The 18,076-nt window shown below is 44.8% G+C and overlaps 1 protein-coding gene across 1 annotated transcript in view; it reads left to right on the forward strand.

Moving 5' to 3' along the window:
* dock1 (dedicator of cytokinesis 1) overlaps positions 1 to 18,076 on the forward strand; it is an 815,700-nt gene that overhangs the window by 674,695 nt on the left and 122,929 nt on the right. Inside the window, 3 exon segments of the mRNA XM_034193753.1 lie at positions 3,637 to 3,756; positions 8,618 to 8,707; positions 8,812 to 8,916. Of these exon segments, the coding sequence (XP_034049644.1) occupies positions 3,637 to 3,756; positions 8,618 to 8,707; positions 8,812 to 8,916 (315 nt within the window).

Consider the following 18,076-nt stretch of genomic DNA (forward strand, 5'->3'; position numbering starts at 1 on the left):
CCAAATCAATGGCACAATCGTACGGACGGTGGGGGGGGAGGGTGAGCGCCAGATCCTTGCTGAACACATCCACAAGGTCGTGGTACTCCACCGGTACCGTCCCTAGATTGGGTGGGACTCTGACCTCCTCCTTAGCCTGGGAACCGGGAGGAACCGAGGAACCTAAACATACCCGATGGCAGGTCTCGCTCCACTGAACCACTGCCCCGGACGGCCAATCGATCCGGGGATTGTGTTTTAACATCCAATGGAACCCTAAAATCACACGGGAGGTAGTTGGAGTCACAAAAAACTCAATCTCCTCCCGGTGATTTCCTGACACCACCACTGGTGGTGTCCTGTGTGTGCTTGGAGGGAGGAGGGAGCCATCTAGTGCCCGTACCTGCACAGGCGAGGTAAGAGCCACCAGAGGGAGCCCTATCTCCCTGGCCCATCTGCTGTCTAACAGATTCCCTTCAGAGCCCGTGTCCACCAGTGCTGGGGCCTTCAGGGTTAAATCCTCATAAAGGATTGTAACTGGGAGTCGTGTGGCAGTGTGGGTGTGTCCCACGTGAATGTCTCGGCCCACCCCTAGCCCAGTTTCTAGGGGCGGGCGTTGGCCTTTAACCGCTCGGGGCAGTCTCTTACCTGATGCTCTATCGAGCCACAAACAAACACGCTCCGCGGGCCAGCCTCCTCTGTCTATCTGGTGCCCTAAATGTGGCCCTGCTCGTGTCCATAGCTTCGTCAGCAGGGGGAGCTGTCACCACACGGAGCGCAGGGGCCATGGAGCGTGGGGAGGGCGGAACGCGGTCGGAACCGGAAGGGAGAGGAACGACGCGTGCCCGGCCACGCCCTTCGTCTCGTTCCCGACGGCGTTCTTCTAACCGATTGTCTAATCGTATGACGAGATCGATAAGCCCATCTAAATCCCGCGGTTCGTCCTTAGCCACCAGGTGCTCCTTTAGAACCAGTGACAGTCCGTTTACAAAGGCGGCGCGGAGGGCAGTGCTATTCCAGCCGGACCTTGCAGCCGCGATGCGGAAGTCGACTACATAGGCAGCTGCACTCCGGCGCCCCTGTCTCATTGACAGCAGCACGGCTGAAGCGGTCTCACCTCTATTTGGGTGATCGAACACTGTTCTGAACTCCCTCACAAACCCATCATACACCTGAAGGAGCCGTGAATTCTGCTCCCAGAGCGCTGTAGCCCAAGCGTGTGCCTCACCACGAAGCAAATTTATGACATAAGCTACTTTACTAGCATCAGTCGCGTACATAACGGGACGTTGTGCGAAGACGAGCGAACACTGCATAAGGAAATCAGCGCACGTCTCCACACAGCCGTCGTACGGCTCTGGTGGGCTTATGTATGCTTCCGGGGATGGTGGGAGGGGTCGTTGAACGACCTGTGGAATGTCACTGTTACACACAGGGTCGACAGGAGGGAGAGTCGCAGCATCGCCCTGAGGGCGCGCTTCCACCTGTGCGGCGAGAGCCTCCACCCTGCGGTTAAGGAGGACGTTCTGCTCGGTCATTAAATCCATCCGAGCCGTGAAAGCGGTGAGGATTCGCTGCAACTCACCGATCATTCCTCCTGCGGACGCCTGTGCGCCCTGTTCTTCCATTGGCCGTTCAACAGCCGGTTGACGCCCCTCGGGATCCATGACGTTGGCCGAGATATCCTGTTGGGAAAGTGTAGGAGCACGGACCCACAACAGGGGGCGCAAATGAACGGACAATGGATAAAGCCAAATACAACACTTTACTGTTGTGAAAATGCACAACAACAACCGATTACAATAGTGAATGAAGTCAAATACAAGATGTCATGTGGGCAGGCTCGAAGATAGGAGACATCGGTCCGAAGTCGAACCGGAACCACACGATTTCCTCCGCCACCGAACCCCGGGAATACTGGAGCCGCCAAGTCCCGAACTCCCAGGTGACCACTGCCTCCGCGTGTCGGATATGGTACTGCTGGCGAGGAGCAAACACAGTTAGAAGTGGGTGCGTGTGCACCCAGCAACACGTATGGTGGGAAACCACCTCCACCTCTCGTCAAAAAAGGAACAGAATGAATACTGTCCAACTCACACAAGTAACAGATATTCCTGTCAACAAACACAGTCAGCTGAGAATATTACCTCCTTAGTAGAGCGATATCTCGGCAATGAGGTGGAGATGCCGTCTTGCTGATATACCTCTGTAGATCTGGTGATTGATGATAGCTGTCGTCGGTGATAAGTGACAGCTGTCACCCCGGCTGCTCCTGTGAGGCGGCAGCGCCCTCTGGTGCCTGGAGCCCGCACTCCAGGCAGGGCGCCCTCTGGTGGCGGTGGGCCAGCAGTACCTCCTCTTCAGCGGCCCACACAACATATTTATTAGAAAGAAACACAAGATGACTCTCAGTCTCCCTCGGTCTGGGATTCCATGCAAGCTCTCACTTTGTGGGGTAAGGATGATTCTGAGAAAGCTCAGAACTACACAGGTGGACCTGGTCAATGACCTGAAGAGAGCTGGGACCACAGTCACAAAGATTGAACCGAGGATCCTCTGGTCACAACTCAGAAAAGTTGCTTTGTTCTGGTTGTTCTGCCTTGTGTAATTGTTTTTAAGTGTTAATTCTAAAAGCAAAGGGTGTTTTCATATTTGGTGTTATTGCTTCATTCCTTGCCTTTGTGCGAATGCCAGCTGTCTCCTGCCCAGATTTTACATTGTAACGTTGTCCCATACTCAAATACACTTCACGTCACATCATCACGCTTGAGCATGACACATCATTTGGTTATTTTGTGCACCAATCGCAACATCTGAAGCCCATGCAGTGGAGTCCAGCTTCATACTAAGCCTTTAGATTATGGGTCACCAACCCGTGCTCCTGGAGAGCACCTACCCTACATGTTTTCCAACTCTTTCAGTGCCGCTCACAGCTAATTAACAAAATCAGGTGTGCTCCACCAATCAAGAGCTGGAACACTCCAGACTTAGTAGGTAGATATGGAAGCCATGTGGGGCAGGTGATCTCCAGGAGCAGGGTTGGTGACCCCCACTTTATTTTGTCTCAGCATTATTCTGTTGAAACCAGGAGCTTGTAAATACTCTGTTAGTCATCCAGATCTGTACTCGAGTATAATGCAAAGTATTCACACAAATGCACTTTGGAGTCAAGTATACTCTGATCCAGACTCTGGTGAGGGGGAAAAATGGTGCTTTGAACCACACAGGTGATGTAGGATTATTGTTAGAGATATCAGACTGTTCAGGTTACTGTGCTGTCAGAAATCTCATGATTGATACTGTGTAAACAACAGCCATGATGTAGTATCATATACAAAAGTATTCCTCTGTAAGGTTTCTTATTTCACTCAACTTTCCCGTCCCTCTCCTTTACCTGCAACTGCTTAAGCATGAAGCAGAATTAGTCAGGAATCAGTTGTCTGGTGTTTTTAAGGCATGCATAAGTGGTGCTTCGTGGTTGGAGTGGTTTCCAGTGACCTGGCCTATTTTGGGTTGTTGTGATGCATGTGCTAAACATGACAGCGGTTAGCCAGAGCAGGATCCGCGCGATGCTGATGCCGTCTCTCAGCCATGCAGTATGTATCATTGCTCACGTCTCACAGCTGTGTTGACCCCCGACCTCTTTGTCTTCTTTAGTGGTCAGATGAACTGTGTGCAGCCCACCTTACCCAGAGAGACGGCTACCAGGCCATCACTCAAGGTCAACTTAAGGACCAGCTCTACCATCAGATTATCAGTTACTTTGACAAGGGCAAGGTAGGTGAGACTCCGAACACTGGAGCATGGGGGTATGCTCAAAGCCATGATCAATGTCAGCCTCTGAAGGCAGAAGTTTTAGAAGCTGCTATTTTATATAGTGTGAGAAAGGAGCTTCTCTAAAGTGTCCCTTTTCAAGAATCCATAATTAGGAAGGAAGACGGGTATTCAACCATGCCAGCACTAATCCTAAAAAAGAGGGTGTTTTTACATTCTTCTTGAACTATAATCCCTGTTCTCACATACAGTACATGTGTGGGAATGTTAATAATACTATGTATGATGCAGTGGATGCTGGTGTGGCAACAGTTAATCAAATAATCAAAATAACATCCAGAATGTGCTAATTTCAGCTTCCTAAATGTTAACATTTCAAACTGTTTTAGAAGTTTCTTTAATCCTTTCTGATAGTAAATTCAGTATCTTTGGGATGTGGGTAAAACAAAATATTTCAATACATCATCTTTATTTCTTGAGACCCTCATCAACAACAGTCACTGTGTTCTGGCATTTTATGGGTCTAACAGCTGATTAATTAATTGAGATAATAATAGACAAATTGATTATGAAAATAACTGATAGTTGCAGCCCTAGTGTGTGTACCTTTGTTTTCCAGAGACCATATCAACCTTCAGAAAAATCACCATAAAAAAAACATAAATTTCAATTATGACTGAGATGTTTTGTTGTTGTTTAATAAATAAAGGATTGTGTCGTATTATAGATCATTTTAGTAAGATTACATTGTACAAGTCACCACAAGTTTGTAGCCACAAATACCTCATATACATTGAGGTGATACATCCTTTAAAAAAAAGTTGAAGACAGTCAGCCTAGCAACAGCAGAGATTTGGCTTCTCTTTTTTAAAAAAAATGTAGACATTCTGTTGTCAGTCAGCATATACATATAGAGCTTCTTCATCTTGTGGCTGCTCCTGATTGGGGTCACCACAGCATCATATCTGTCTTCATGTCCCCCTGTCCCCTGTATTTCCATCTGTCACACCAACCACCTGCATGTCCTCCATCACCACATCCATAAACCTCCTCTTTGGCATTCCTCTTCTCCTCCTGCCTTGCATCTCCATCCTCAGCATCCTTCTCCCTGCGTACCCCACTTCCCTCATCTGCAGATGTTTAAGCCATCTGAATTTCCCCTCTCTCACTTTCTCTCCAAACCGTCCTACCTGCACACTCTGCTAGGTATGCGCATTCCTAATTTTGTCCATCCTCACTCCCAAGAAAAACTACATCTTCAACTCTGCCATCTCCAGCTCCACCTGCTGTTTCTCTGTCAACACCATCACCTCCAAGCCATACAATGTAACTTGTATCAGTACTGTGTTGCAGTCTTTCCCTTTATCTTCTTTACCTCTCTAACACACTTTTCATGACTTTGAACACTTGACCCCAATTATTGAAGCTCTTCAGCCTTTAGCTCTTCTGCTCCTTACTACCTGGTCACACGGCACACTGTGATAGCTGAATGAAGGATATATAGTCACAAAGTCACAAATCGTCGAAAATAGGTGGACAAAGGATCCTGCACCTTCCCCATCACTGAAAAGCCTGCAAATCTAGAGCGCAAAAAGGAATGAAACAAACTAACGAACGAAAGAAAAACTACGCGAATGTCGATCTTGATGCTTTAAACAAAATCAAACAAAACATTCATGATGACATGAGCAAGTGCTGCCAGCCCTGTCCTCAAGTCCGCAGTACTTGCAGGTGTGGGATTTGATTGTCTTGACAACAGGTGAGAGATGTTGTCTGTCTTCACAACAACGTGTGCGAACACGCAGGCCAGCCACAAATGGCTGGAGCATGCGTAGTTAAAGTAGTTGTTTAAACATTCTTACCACTATTGTTTCTGTATGACAACGTTGCTTTTCGTCCCACACATGGACGGGTCATCAGCGATGCAAGGATGTTACGTGCAGCTCGTCTGAGCTTTAGCTATTGATCCATTGAGATATCGTCAATGTTTGTGCAAGATGTCGGACTTGGGAGGTTGGACGAAGTTGTACGACAGTCAAACGGAACACTGACCTTACGGAAACCGTGCACACGATAAGGAACCATCAAGACAGAAAGCAAAATGGAATACAGACAAATTGAGGTTGTCGTCGGGATTCGTTCACATTTTTCAACAGTTTGAAAATTCTGATGAAGCACCAGCTGCAGGAATGAAGCTGGATGACAGTTAAACGATGCCTCCAAAAGTCAATGTAAGTCCAGATTTCTTGTTTCATTTGGGCTTCAGTGTCCTTCGTTAGTGTCGTGTGACTGGGGCTTTAAAGCCACAACACACCATGCTGATTGAAATCATGTGATCACCTTTATGTTCGCACCTGTCCTCGAAATGTTTCTATATCCATCCTCTGCCAAAAGAAAACTGGCTGATAAAGTGATTAGTTGCGATATTTCTTTTAAACCCCTTGAATTAAAACTACAAAAAAATCTATACTGCAAGCATGTGTAATACAGAGGCAGAATTGCCAAAATTACCACATTGTGCAAATAGTTATGGACTTGAGAGTCTGTAACTTTAAAAGATACTGTAGTTTCCAGATTATAATTCATGTTTTTCTTCTTAAATTAGGAGGCCCTGTGACTTATACTGTCATGTGACTTGTATAGAAAAAACTTGCATCCTAATTACAGACTGACACAATCCAACCACCAGGAGCAGTGGGCAGCCACAGTCCGGCACTCAAGGATCAACTCCAGATGTAGAGACGCTGCCTTGGTCAGGGGGTAGACAAAGTGGCAGACCCTAAATAAGCATGTTTTTGATTATAGGAGGAAACTGGTGTGCCCAAAGTAAACCCACTCAACACAGAAAGGGCAGGAAGCGATCCCACGACCTTCTTGTTGTGAGGCATCAGTGCTAACCACTAAGCCATCGTGCTGGAATCAAAGCTCCAATAATAAAAGAATACATGTAAAATTAAAGTGCTGATAATACAGTAAAGAGGTGTGATTTATACTCTGGAAAATACAGTAGATAAAAAGTAATTTTGCACAATATGAGGTCTTTAATTGCATCTACTGAATATATTGAGGTGAAAGGTGATGACTGGTTTTCTCGATCCCTGAAGATGCTTTTAAAAGGATAATGTAGCTGTTTTTATGGTGGTGCCAGCCTTTAATAAAACCTTGTTCTCTCTGTTCTTTCTCATATCTCCACATGATTCTTCCCACCAGTGATGTGAAAGCCACTCATTCAACGCGTGTCTCAGAATGGGAAAGTTCTAGCGGTGTACAAATACAGTTAAAGTCTGAGCGAAGCTTGGAGCGGGTTTGCAGGACGGCGGCCAGACGTTCTCAGACAGGATGGGTTTGCATGTGTCATCACTGTTGGCGTTTAGCAGCTGCTCTTTGTTCTCCAGCCAGCTGTCACTCAGCAGGCTGTGGCCAGCGAGAGCAAATTGAAAAACAAACACAACAGAGTGATCAAGAATTGTTACTGTGGCTGTAAGACCACATAAACACTCCAGAGGAGGGTCTGTGAAAGCCGGTCCAGATGGTGCTGTCACAGCCTCTCACTGATGGCGCATTGATCTGAGTACCAGTCTGGACACGGCCCACTTCAAGCCCGGCTCAAATTAGTTCAGCTCTATCTACGCTATCAAGAAGCCACTTAGAAAGCTTTCAGGGCATTGAAGAGCTTCCCAGCGATCTGTGACACTGCTGCCCTGCGCTGGATGAGTCTCTTTGCGTTAATACAATAAAGCTGGTAAAAGTAATTTGTAGGAAATAAAAATGAAAAAATGTTGAATTTCCAGTTTACATTTAATTGATTTCAAAAATGCTTTCTCTTTGCCACTGTCTGTAGTGTGCTTGGTCGTGGGATGAGTAAGGTCTAGACTAGTGATTCCCAAGGTGTGGGTCATCCATAAGAGGTCATTATAAATCAGGTCAGGTCTGGGAGCTGCACTGTCACCACACATGGCTGCTTCCACTGTGGCTTGGAACCATCCCGCATCCTGGATGGGAACCGCCGGCCCATCCCCACCTCTGAGAAGCATCTACTTGCCGTAATCAGATCGTACATGGGCGTCCCCGTGGCCTTCTCCGCCCGCTCGGATCCACAACACTGAGGCATCTTCACACTGAATCATGCGCAGATAAACGTGACAAATGGGCACAAATTCAAGTTTACAACTAGTTATGAGTTGTAGCGTTGCACTGCAAGGTGTATTTGGAAGTACTTCATCTTAGTCTTGTGTATCAATCAAAATTGTGATTAAAGGTTGTGATTCTTACATTCATGAGGGTTAGGACCTTATGCTTTGAGGTGACTTATTTTATCATTTGGTGCTATGTAATTGAATTGAAAACCACTTCTGTTATTTATTTAATTGTGAAATTAATATTAGTCCATAATACCCTTTGCAAACAATGTTTAGGGGGTATACAGGAATCACCATAAGTCTTGTCACCATAACGACTAAACCGTTCGATAAAATGTTGCATAGTGGTGGCACACGATATGAAAATCTGCATAAAAGAAAATAAAACCAGTCTGAGCTCTTCAAGGGGAGTATGTGGAGTTTTGTTTGTTGCACCAGATGGTATTGACATAAGCACAACTTCTAAGCAGTTTTACGAATTTCAGTGAAACTTCACACAGCGATAGCACATCATATGAATATGTGCACAAAAAAATCTTTTTTTATTATTATTATTATTTTGTTTTTTGACCAGTTTAGTTAATTCAGACATTTCATCACACAGGATCTACTTCCAACACTGTGTAATAAATGCAAACAGCTAGTATTTCAGAGCGCAGCGTCACTGTGCAAGTTTGATCATAGATCTCTAGTTTGATGACTGTATGTTTTATTGTGTCCTTCAGATGTGGGAGGAAGCGATCATTTTGGGAAAGGAACTTGCAGAACAGTATGAGAATGAAATGTTTGACTTTGAGCAGCTTAGTGCATGTTTGGTAAGTACGATTACTCAAAACCTGTGTCTAAAACAAATATGTTCACTTTAATCTGTGAATTACGCAGATTGACACTATGTGACCATTATTTTGTCCCCCAACAGCGAAAACAGGCCCAGTTCTATGAGAACATCGTCAAGGTCATTCGGCCCAAGCTCGACTACTTTGCTGTGGGCTATTACGGCACAGGGTTCCCCTCCTTCCTCCGTGTAAGTGCATCAACATTCCCACGCAACCTTCCGCACCTTTCACAGGCCTGATTGCACAGCGTAGGTGGTCCGCTCGTCTGAACAGATGATCAATAGCTTTCCCAGTGTTTTCTTCATTCTCAGCCTGACTAGTCGTTGCATATGTTTTCACATTCCAGGCTTTCACCAGCTTTGAGTTTTCTGGCGCAGTGTGCACGATGTGACGCAGAAAACATGCTGTGTGAATCATAGGCAGCTGTTTGTGTGTGGGCTGGACAGAGGATCCTGAATGATAGGGATGCTGCATGGATGCCCTTCAGTGTGAAAAAGTGGGATGTCTCTCAGGAACAAAAAAAAGCTAGAGAGGTGTAAAAAAGTGAATTGAGAACAGCTTGCTGCCTCATTCATCTTCTCAAGTTCTCAGCTTGCAGACATCGGCTTTGCTTCTTCCTTTCTGAATTTGGCCTGTCAACTGATCATGCCCAAAATGTCTCTCAAAAGAAGCCATTGCCAGACGTGACGATCAAAACCCTGAAAGGAGACACCAGGCGACAAAGTGTCAGCGCTGACTTTATCTCATTTGTCCAGTTAAAAGAGCTGCAAACACTGCCTTTGACGCTGTGTCCCTTTTGCCGTCCTTTGAAGTGGTTTCTGTCAAAATGTCACACCACACCATACACAGTAAGAACCTAGGCCCAGTGCAAAGGGAAAGAATGGAAAATGGTTACTTATTTATTCACATTTTGTGACACTATGGGTGCGCTACGGTGTGTACGGTTATCCATGGTTGTTTTTGCACATATTGTACTGTACAAGGTGCATTATGTCACCACACCACACGTTATCCCATTGCCTTACATTGTACACTGAACAAAAATATGAACACAACACTTTTGTTTTGCATATCATGTCCATGAAAGTAAGAACAGGACTTAATGGCCCAGTCACACGGCACTTAACAAAGGGTGGCAAGCCCTGACGAAACAAGAAATCTGGACTTTCGTTGACTGTTGTTGGCATCGTTTAACCTTCGCGCAGCTTCGTTCCTGCAGCGGGCGCTTTGTCAGGATTTTTAATGGCCCAGTCACACGGCACACGATGATTCCTGAACGAAGGGGAAAAGTAAAAAACGTTACAATTCGTTGAGAAAAGGTGGACGAAAGAGCTTTTATCTCCGAACAGTCTGCGAAACAACAGCGCAAAAGGGACGAAAGAGGAACTTAACAAAACCGAAGCTCACAATCTCGACGAAACGCGCCTGGAGCCACAGCTGGAGCAGAGCGTGTCTGCTCCAGCACTCGGCGCTGGGACGGAGCTCATAGCGCCTGGGTCCTGGAGAAACTGCAAACAGAATCTGTGGAGATCTGTGTGCATGTCGATGGACCACCTGCTCTGGTTCCTTGTCCAGAACAAAAGAGGCATCATCTCCCTCATCATCAGAATCCACACTGTCTGTCGACACGCTGCGCGCTCCTTCGTGCTCCAATTAAAAAAAAAAAAAAAAAAAGTGCGCCATGGTCACTGCTGTATCACTGTATTATGTTCTAAGCCATATATATTGATTTATAACAGAAAACTGTCAAAAGGGAGAATAAATATAAGTGTAAAGATGATTGAATATATCAGAGCAGTAAATTAATCAGTGCGTGTGAACGCGTGCATTAACTCACATGTGCGGTTATTCCACCAGCTGATCACTGATCCACAACGTGAATTCTGTCTTCCAGAACAGCTCTTTATATCATCATTTTGATTCATCCGCCTGTTGCCACATGTACAGGACTGGATTCCTACACTCAGATTGTTATATTTAATACAAAATAATAAGCGCACGGAGCAGCTCCTACTGCCGCTGATGCTGCATTCAAGTACCGTCGGAAATTACACAACTTTTTCGTTGTTTCAAATTCAACAGTTGTTTGTGGCAAAATAATTAATTCTATCCACACAAAAGATTAATTCTGGCCTATGTAATGTGCCTGAGCCCATTGAAGCTGCCCCCCCACAGATAAAAAAAAATCCAAGCAAGCAGGTTGAGTTTGCCCTGTAATTTCTGACGGTACATGAACGCAGCAGCAGCCTCAGCGCTCACAAACCGGCTTCTGCACTGTGTGAAAATGTTCAGCTGCTCCAACGAAGTCAAATTAAACAATAACATTACAAAAACTACACAAACGATTAAAAAACGTCAGGAACGACAGCAAAACGAGACACAGATGAACTGAGGTTTTCGTTGCCCTTCGTTCAAATTTTTCAACAGTTTAAAAATCCTGACAAGTGCCCTCTGCAGGAACGAAGCTGCGCTAAGGTTAAACGATGTCAACGACAGTCCAGATTTCTTGTTTCGTCAGGGCTTCGTCACCCTTCGTTAAGTGCAGTGTGACTGGGCCATAAGTCTGTCCGGATACAAGCTGTGTGTGTGTGTGTGTGTGTGTGTGTGTGTGTGTGTGTGTGTGTGTGTGTGTGTGTGTGTGTGTGTGTGTGTGTGTGTGTGTGTGTGTGTGTGTGTGTGTGTGTGTGTGTGTGTGTGTGTGTGTGAGAGAGAGAGATAGATGGTGCAGTTGCTCATGGCACCACAAATTTTTTTGAGATGGCTGAGGAACTTGTGAAGATGCAACTTTTGGCTACAGTTACCTTGGTGTGATCTTCCCCATTAGCAATTCAGAAGCTCTTAACAGTAATTCCAGAAATTTCTGGACTCTTCTCAGCATTTAAGGAGGCATTTATCTATGCAAACCTTTTGTAAACTATTGACCCACAAAAAAAATCTGTCTTAGAACTATTTTTTTTTTTAAATCATAAAATGATTTAAATAAAGTAGACATTCCGATTAACATATAAAATTGAATAATCTGTGCTCTGCAGCATAAAAATTCTCTTCAATCTGATTGTCCTTTATGACAAATAAAATATGTGTTTAGTAATTGTCTGGTGTCTGTTAAGTGACGTTACTGATTGTCTTAAGTTCCTAATGGGTGCATATCAGATCTTTTTGTCAATCTGTGATATCGTCGAAGGCCTCCTGACTGAAAGTCTCAGATTTTTATCATACGTCATACTTTCGGCATTGTATCTTTTAAGGCCCATGACACATAGCAAGAATGTGCTGGAACCATGCCCAACATGGCTAATATTACCATAATCCGACACAATCGGAAGGAAAAGAGGCGTGGTCAGCAGTGTTGGAGCGCAGACAGACTGCCTCGTCTACACCTGTCAGATCGCATCCAGAGCGTATGTTGACGACACAGACTGCTGTCAGACGGCCCTAAAACGTACTGCGAACTGGCCGATCTCCAAATCTTTGGATGGCAAACATGGGACTGGAGAGCTGTGTTCCTCACGTGCATGTGCGCATGGCACACGTGCACTCCATGCACACTTGTGATGCTGCAATTTTCACTCAGCCGTGTGTGTGTATGTATGGATGCATAACGCTGCATGGACCACTAAGCGCGCGCAATGTGCACACGGTTTGATAGTCACTGTTCACATTCACTGTACATGATAATAATTCATAATTATTATTGTGATGAAGCGGGGCGCATGCGTGCGCAAGGCACGTACCACTGGACATCTTTGCTCAAAGTTTTCTGGCAGTTGGGCCACACAGTCCCTCGGATGGAGAGCCTTTCCAGGGAACTTTTCTTTTTCTTGTGTGCCCACGTCAGGAACAAAACACAACTCTGGACACCGCGATGGTTGGATTATCACATGGAATTCATTTTTTTATTTTGGGTGAGAAGATTTTAACCGCAGGCTGCTATCCCGGCTTCTTGTCCACATCCGCGCTGTGAAACACTCCTGGACCGCTGTTGGAGGTGAGATTCATCTTTATTAATGTAACGGCCTGGCACTACAGTTCCATGTCATATCGCCTACAGGCACTTAGCAGGTGATCATTTATTACCGCGTGAGATCCATTCAGCTGCGAGCCTGACACGTGCAATGACGCGTAACTGCGCACGACAGAGAGAAGCAGCTGCCCGTGTTATATGCATGTGTTATGTGTTATGTGCTCAAATCGGATCTTGTTTCCACCATTAGAATATGTAAATTGCTTTTAGATGGTCCTCAGACTGCGCATATACCACCGTCAGATAGGTGTCCAATCTCGACGGCTCCCGGAGGGTTTTGAACATGTGTATCGCATTCGGGGCCGCCGGCCGATTTTGACCAACCGTGTCGTCTTCCACAGATGGCTGTCAAAACGTTTTGGAACTGAAATCCAACACTTTTTGGATGTGCGCCGATTCATAATTCCAACGCCATTCTGCCTGAGTCTGGCTATGTGTGACGGGTATTCGTTTTTGAGATATTGGGACTTAGATTTTGCTAGGCATGGACTCAGTTTTTACTGAAGAAAAAAAAAAACAAATGATGAAAAATAAGACAATTTAAGCTTCATGCATGAAATTTTCAGTAATTGTTCTTCGGTATAAGGTGTCTATTTACTGCAGATGAAGGTCCGCAGATTTTATGTACCAGTTAATGGGTCATTGAACTCTGTGACAAAATGTGTGCTTTGGAGGATTTTTGATACACTACACATTTCTACATGTCAGAGCTTTTTTAGCTTTTCAGAATTAGACAGAGTATAAATTATGAACCAAGTACCAAACTAAGGACAAAAGTAAGATGAAAAGAAAGCGATTGAACACGTGGCAAAAATAAAACACTAATAAATCAAGGCCGGAGCAGACGGTGGGTAAAAGGAAGAAACATGTCATGTCAGTTTCATGCATCTAAAATAGTTAAAAAGTTATGGCTTATGGAACATTATAGTTTTTTCTACAGCGCTCTTTTTTCAGTAAAATTGGAGTCTCGCCCCCTATTCAACTTGCAATATCTGAGAAACTAACAGAGATACAATGCTGAAAGTCTACACACTTTTTATTGGTAGTAATGACACAATTTGTTTAAAGTTTGAAGCAAATCTGAGATGGCCAGGAACGTTTTGTGAAATGTGGTGATTTGAGTCGACTGTACCCCTTTAGTTTTTTGCCAGTAGAAAGTCTCCTGTTCTGCCTCCTTATATGTTTTTATTAATTAAAATATGAAATTATCAGAATTTTTTTTCCCTTTCTTTCTTTCTTTTTGTGATGTTATGTCTTGGTGGGAGTAATTGTTGTGAAAGTGTAGTGACACGGACCCACAACAGGGGGCGTAAATGAACGGACAATGAAAGAGTCAAATATGAACACTTTACTGTTGTGAAAAGCACAACCAAACACAGCAGATTACCGAATGTGTACAATAGTCAATTAACAAAGGTGACGTGTGGGCAGGCTCAAGGATAGAGGACGTCTGTCCTGAGAAGAACCGGAACCACACGATTTCCTCCACCACCGAACCTGGAGAATACTGGAGCCGCCAAGTCCCGAAAACCCCAGGTGGCCACCGTGTCCGCGTGTCGGATCTGGTACTGCTGGCGAGGAGCAGAGACAATCAGATGTGGGTGTGTGAACACCCAGTAACAACAATGGTGGAACTCCACCTCCACCTCTCATTCAGAAAGCTGGCACGTGCAGTAGTATGTGTACTTATCAAAGGTTTGGAGTGAAGACGTCAGTCCAAACCCAGCCTCCAGCTGCAAGCACTCACAAAACCTACTGCAAAAATAGCACAAGCAAACACTGTCTGTGGTAGACAAAACAATGGCTGAGAACAAATTACCTCCTAAGGTAGACGATATCTCGGCAGCGAGGTGGAGATGAAGTCCGGTCTTTATGCAGTGGCAAGATGAAGTGCAGATGAGTGACAGCTGTTGTGAGATAATGAGTGACAGCTGTCACTCCCGGCTGTGTCCATGGTGACTGCGCCCTCTCGCCTGAAGCCCGCACTCCAGGCAGGGCGCCATCTGGTGGTGGTGGGCCAGCAGTACCTCCTCTTCTGGCGGCCCACACAACAGTAATGTCAGGTCTTGGCTATTTTCATCATAATGCTCAGGAAGGAAGATGAGCTCTGCACATCTGAAATTTGATCACTGTTCATGGTTTCATGAACAGTGATCTTTGGATTGTTTTTTTTTATGTTGTGAAGAACAGCCATTTAACTGTGGTCTTTTACTACTTTCTGATCTGCTTATGCCCCTCCTAACTGCTTTCATCTGACAGGGCAGAAATGTCATTACAGATGGGGCGAGCTGCACTGGTTAATATAAAAGAGTTTTTAAATAACCTTTGAGGACTTCAGTGAATTATATTTTTTCTCTCCCATTTATGTTTCTTTTGGCAAAGTTGACCTCATTTAAAGTGGCCAGTGAAGGTGTATGCCAAAGCTGTCTTTAACAGAAACAAGCCCGTCCACACTGAGCTTCATACATAATTGCTTTAATTGCAATCCCATTTTTTGTGTCTCTCCACAAAGTCTCTGGGACATTATACCGTCATGCTTGCAATTGTGAGGACATGTTCTTATGACCAGAATAACTCAATAATATTACTTAGTTCTTATGCCGCAGATACCCCATGGGGAGTAGATGAGCTCAATAGGATTTGGATTTATTTATTGCATCTCTTTGCCTATTAAAGGTACAGTGCCACTGAGTTTTTTAAAGACTTAAATCATAAAAAGGATTGTCTTTGGTACCACTATAATTTTATTCCTTAACATTTTGGTAAGGGATTGATAATAAGATATTGCCAATATGATCAAAATTCATGCTGTCTGGAAATCATTTAGAATTTCAACCTCTGAGGGGAAGAAATTCAGTGGATCAGACACTATGACCAACATTTGGTAGATTTGGAAGTGATTTACAAGAAATCTTAGGGGTTTCTGTGTAGGCTCTCAGTTGTCCAGGTGGTTTCCATAGTAGAGAAGCTTGAATCTTCGACTGGACTTGGTTGCTTGATGCGAGGACGTTTCGCTTCAAATCGCAGAAGCTTCCTCAGCTAAAATTCTTGCTCTGGTGGTCTGACTTCTGTCTTGACTCTTGTAGAGAAGAATAATCAAGAAGTCACAAAAGCTGGAGTTTTAAACCTAACCAGACCCCTCCTACCGAGAGGCAGACTGCTATAGGCTGGTGACTAAACAATAGCTCTAATTAGCACCTATTGTGCTCTAGTTAACACCCTCCTAATGACAGGGCAGCTGTCATGACCTGAGTACCCCAACTGCTTTGACCTGAGTACCCCATTGTAAGCTGTTTACAATGGGGTACTCAGGTCAAAGCAGTTTCAGTCTTTTGTTCATGGTAATGAGTCATTCACGTCATCAGCAGAGTCGTCAAGGGAGCCATCAGGAGAGGGACAGCTACCCTGTCATTAGGAGGGTGTTAACTAGAGCACAATAGGTGCTAATTAGAGCTATTGTTTAGTCACCAGCCTATAGCAGTCTGTCTCTCGGTAGGAGGGGTCTGGTTAGGTTTAAAACTCCAGCTTTTGTGACTTCTTGATTATTCTTCTCTACAAGAGTCAAGACAGAAGTCAGACCACCAGAGCAAGAATTTTAGCTGAGGAAGCTTCTGCGATTTGAAGCGAAACGTCCTCTTGTCAAGCAACCCAGTCCAGTCGAAGATTCAAGCTTCTCTACTAAATCTTAGGGGTGTTAATGTAAGATGGGTCACAGGTAATCTCAAAACATCACGCATGCGCACACGTACTTCCTCCTGTAGTTAGTCTGCATGAGAGCAATGGAGACAAGATTCATTATGGAATTCCCCTCCCCTCCCCAGATAAATATATCCTCTTCATTAAAATGAGCTATAATTTTGCAGCATTTCACAAAAATAAACCTACATTGTTATGGTTGGATTTTGGTAGAAACTGAATTTTCTCAATTTTTTGAAATTTGAAAGGCCCTACAGCTTTAATGGGGATGAAGAGATTTTTTTTTCTCTTAAGTCATTACCTGAGAACTCTTTATGATGTGGTGCCGAACACAGTTGCACATTGCTGGATGTCTGCATTAATTACAGTGCTGAGTTGAAAAGACAGAATCGCCAATTTTCAATCGATTCTCATTTTAATTCCCACAGATCGATTCACACATCTAAAGATCGATTTTTAATATATATATGTATGTATGTATATGCACTTATCACCAGCGCTGGAACGGTGTCCCTGAAAAAATGATGCTGCAGTTGGGCCATTATGCTGTTTCAGAGGGTGTGAAAATGATCATTTCTCTACATTGATTGTGGATGCGCTGGTTCTGATTTAGAAGCAGGTCCACAATTTATTCATCAACCTCCGTCAAAGCTATTTAAAGATGGCAGTCATGACGAATCATGACACATTTTGCATCTGCGCATGCATCATTTCAGACCACAGCAGCACGTCTGAGGCAGAGACTACGTTTACATGCAGCCAATAACCCTTTTATAACCCTTTCATAACCGTAATATTAGCAATAACCTGGTTGCGCACGGCCATGTAAACACCCGCAAAAACCTGAATATGCTCATATTCCAGTTTTTAAAAACCCAAATATGACCCGTGGGTTACTCCTTTTCTAACCCTAATATCAGGTCATATAAACGCACATCGGGATATCGCCATAGAAAGGAACATTATTTTGTGTTCTGCGCATGTCCTATCCGCAAGGAATCTTGGTCTTTTGAGTACAGCAACTACTTGTATGCGGCGCGCGCAACCCACCGGACACCACAGAAGCATGGGGAAATCCATACACGGCAGCACAGCACCACACTTTTGGAGCGAGGAGGAAACCGAGTACAGTGGTCCCTCGCTATAACATGGTTCACCTTTCATGGCCTCGCAGTTTTGCGGATTTTTTTTAGTGCAATTTGCGTGCTTCTTTTTTTTTTTTTTTACAGCGCATTGTGTTCTGCGTCCTTATCAGGCGGGCCGGTCACGGCACCTGTCGGCATCACCGCAATTGCTCTCACTGCCTCCGATGCGCTTACTGAGTCTGCGGGCTCGGTAAACGCCGCAGCAGGCCACTCACACCGCCCCCCTCTCTGCTGTGCGCAGCTGCGCCAACTCTGGCAACAGGTCCTGAGACTATGCTCGCTGTTTTAATGCGGACCGCTCCGGCAGCCCGCAAGGATAGATTTCTTGCGGAAAAATCCACAGCGCCGCAAGGTCTCAGTATACCGCAGCCGCAGAGCGCCATGGCCATGACCTGGATTCTTTGCGGGTCCCAAATCCGTACCCCCGGAGGCAGTGAGCGAAGGGAGAGCACACGCATTGTGTTCTGCGTGTGTCTGTTTATA

Source organism: Thalassophryne amazonica, chromosome 18 (genome assembly GCF_902500255.1).
Source record: "Thalassophryne amazonica chromosome 18, fThaAma1.1, whole genome shotgun sequence".
NCBI classification, from domain to species: domain Eukaryota; kingdom Metazoa; phylum Chordata; class Actinopteri; order Batrachoidiformes; family Batrachoididae; genus Thalassophryne; species Thalassophryne amazonica.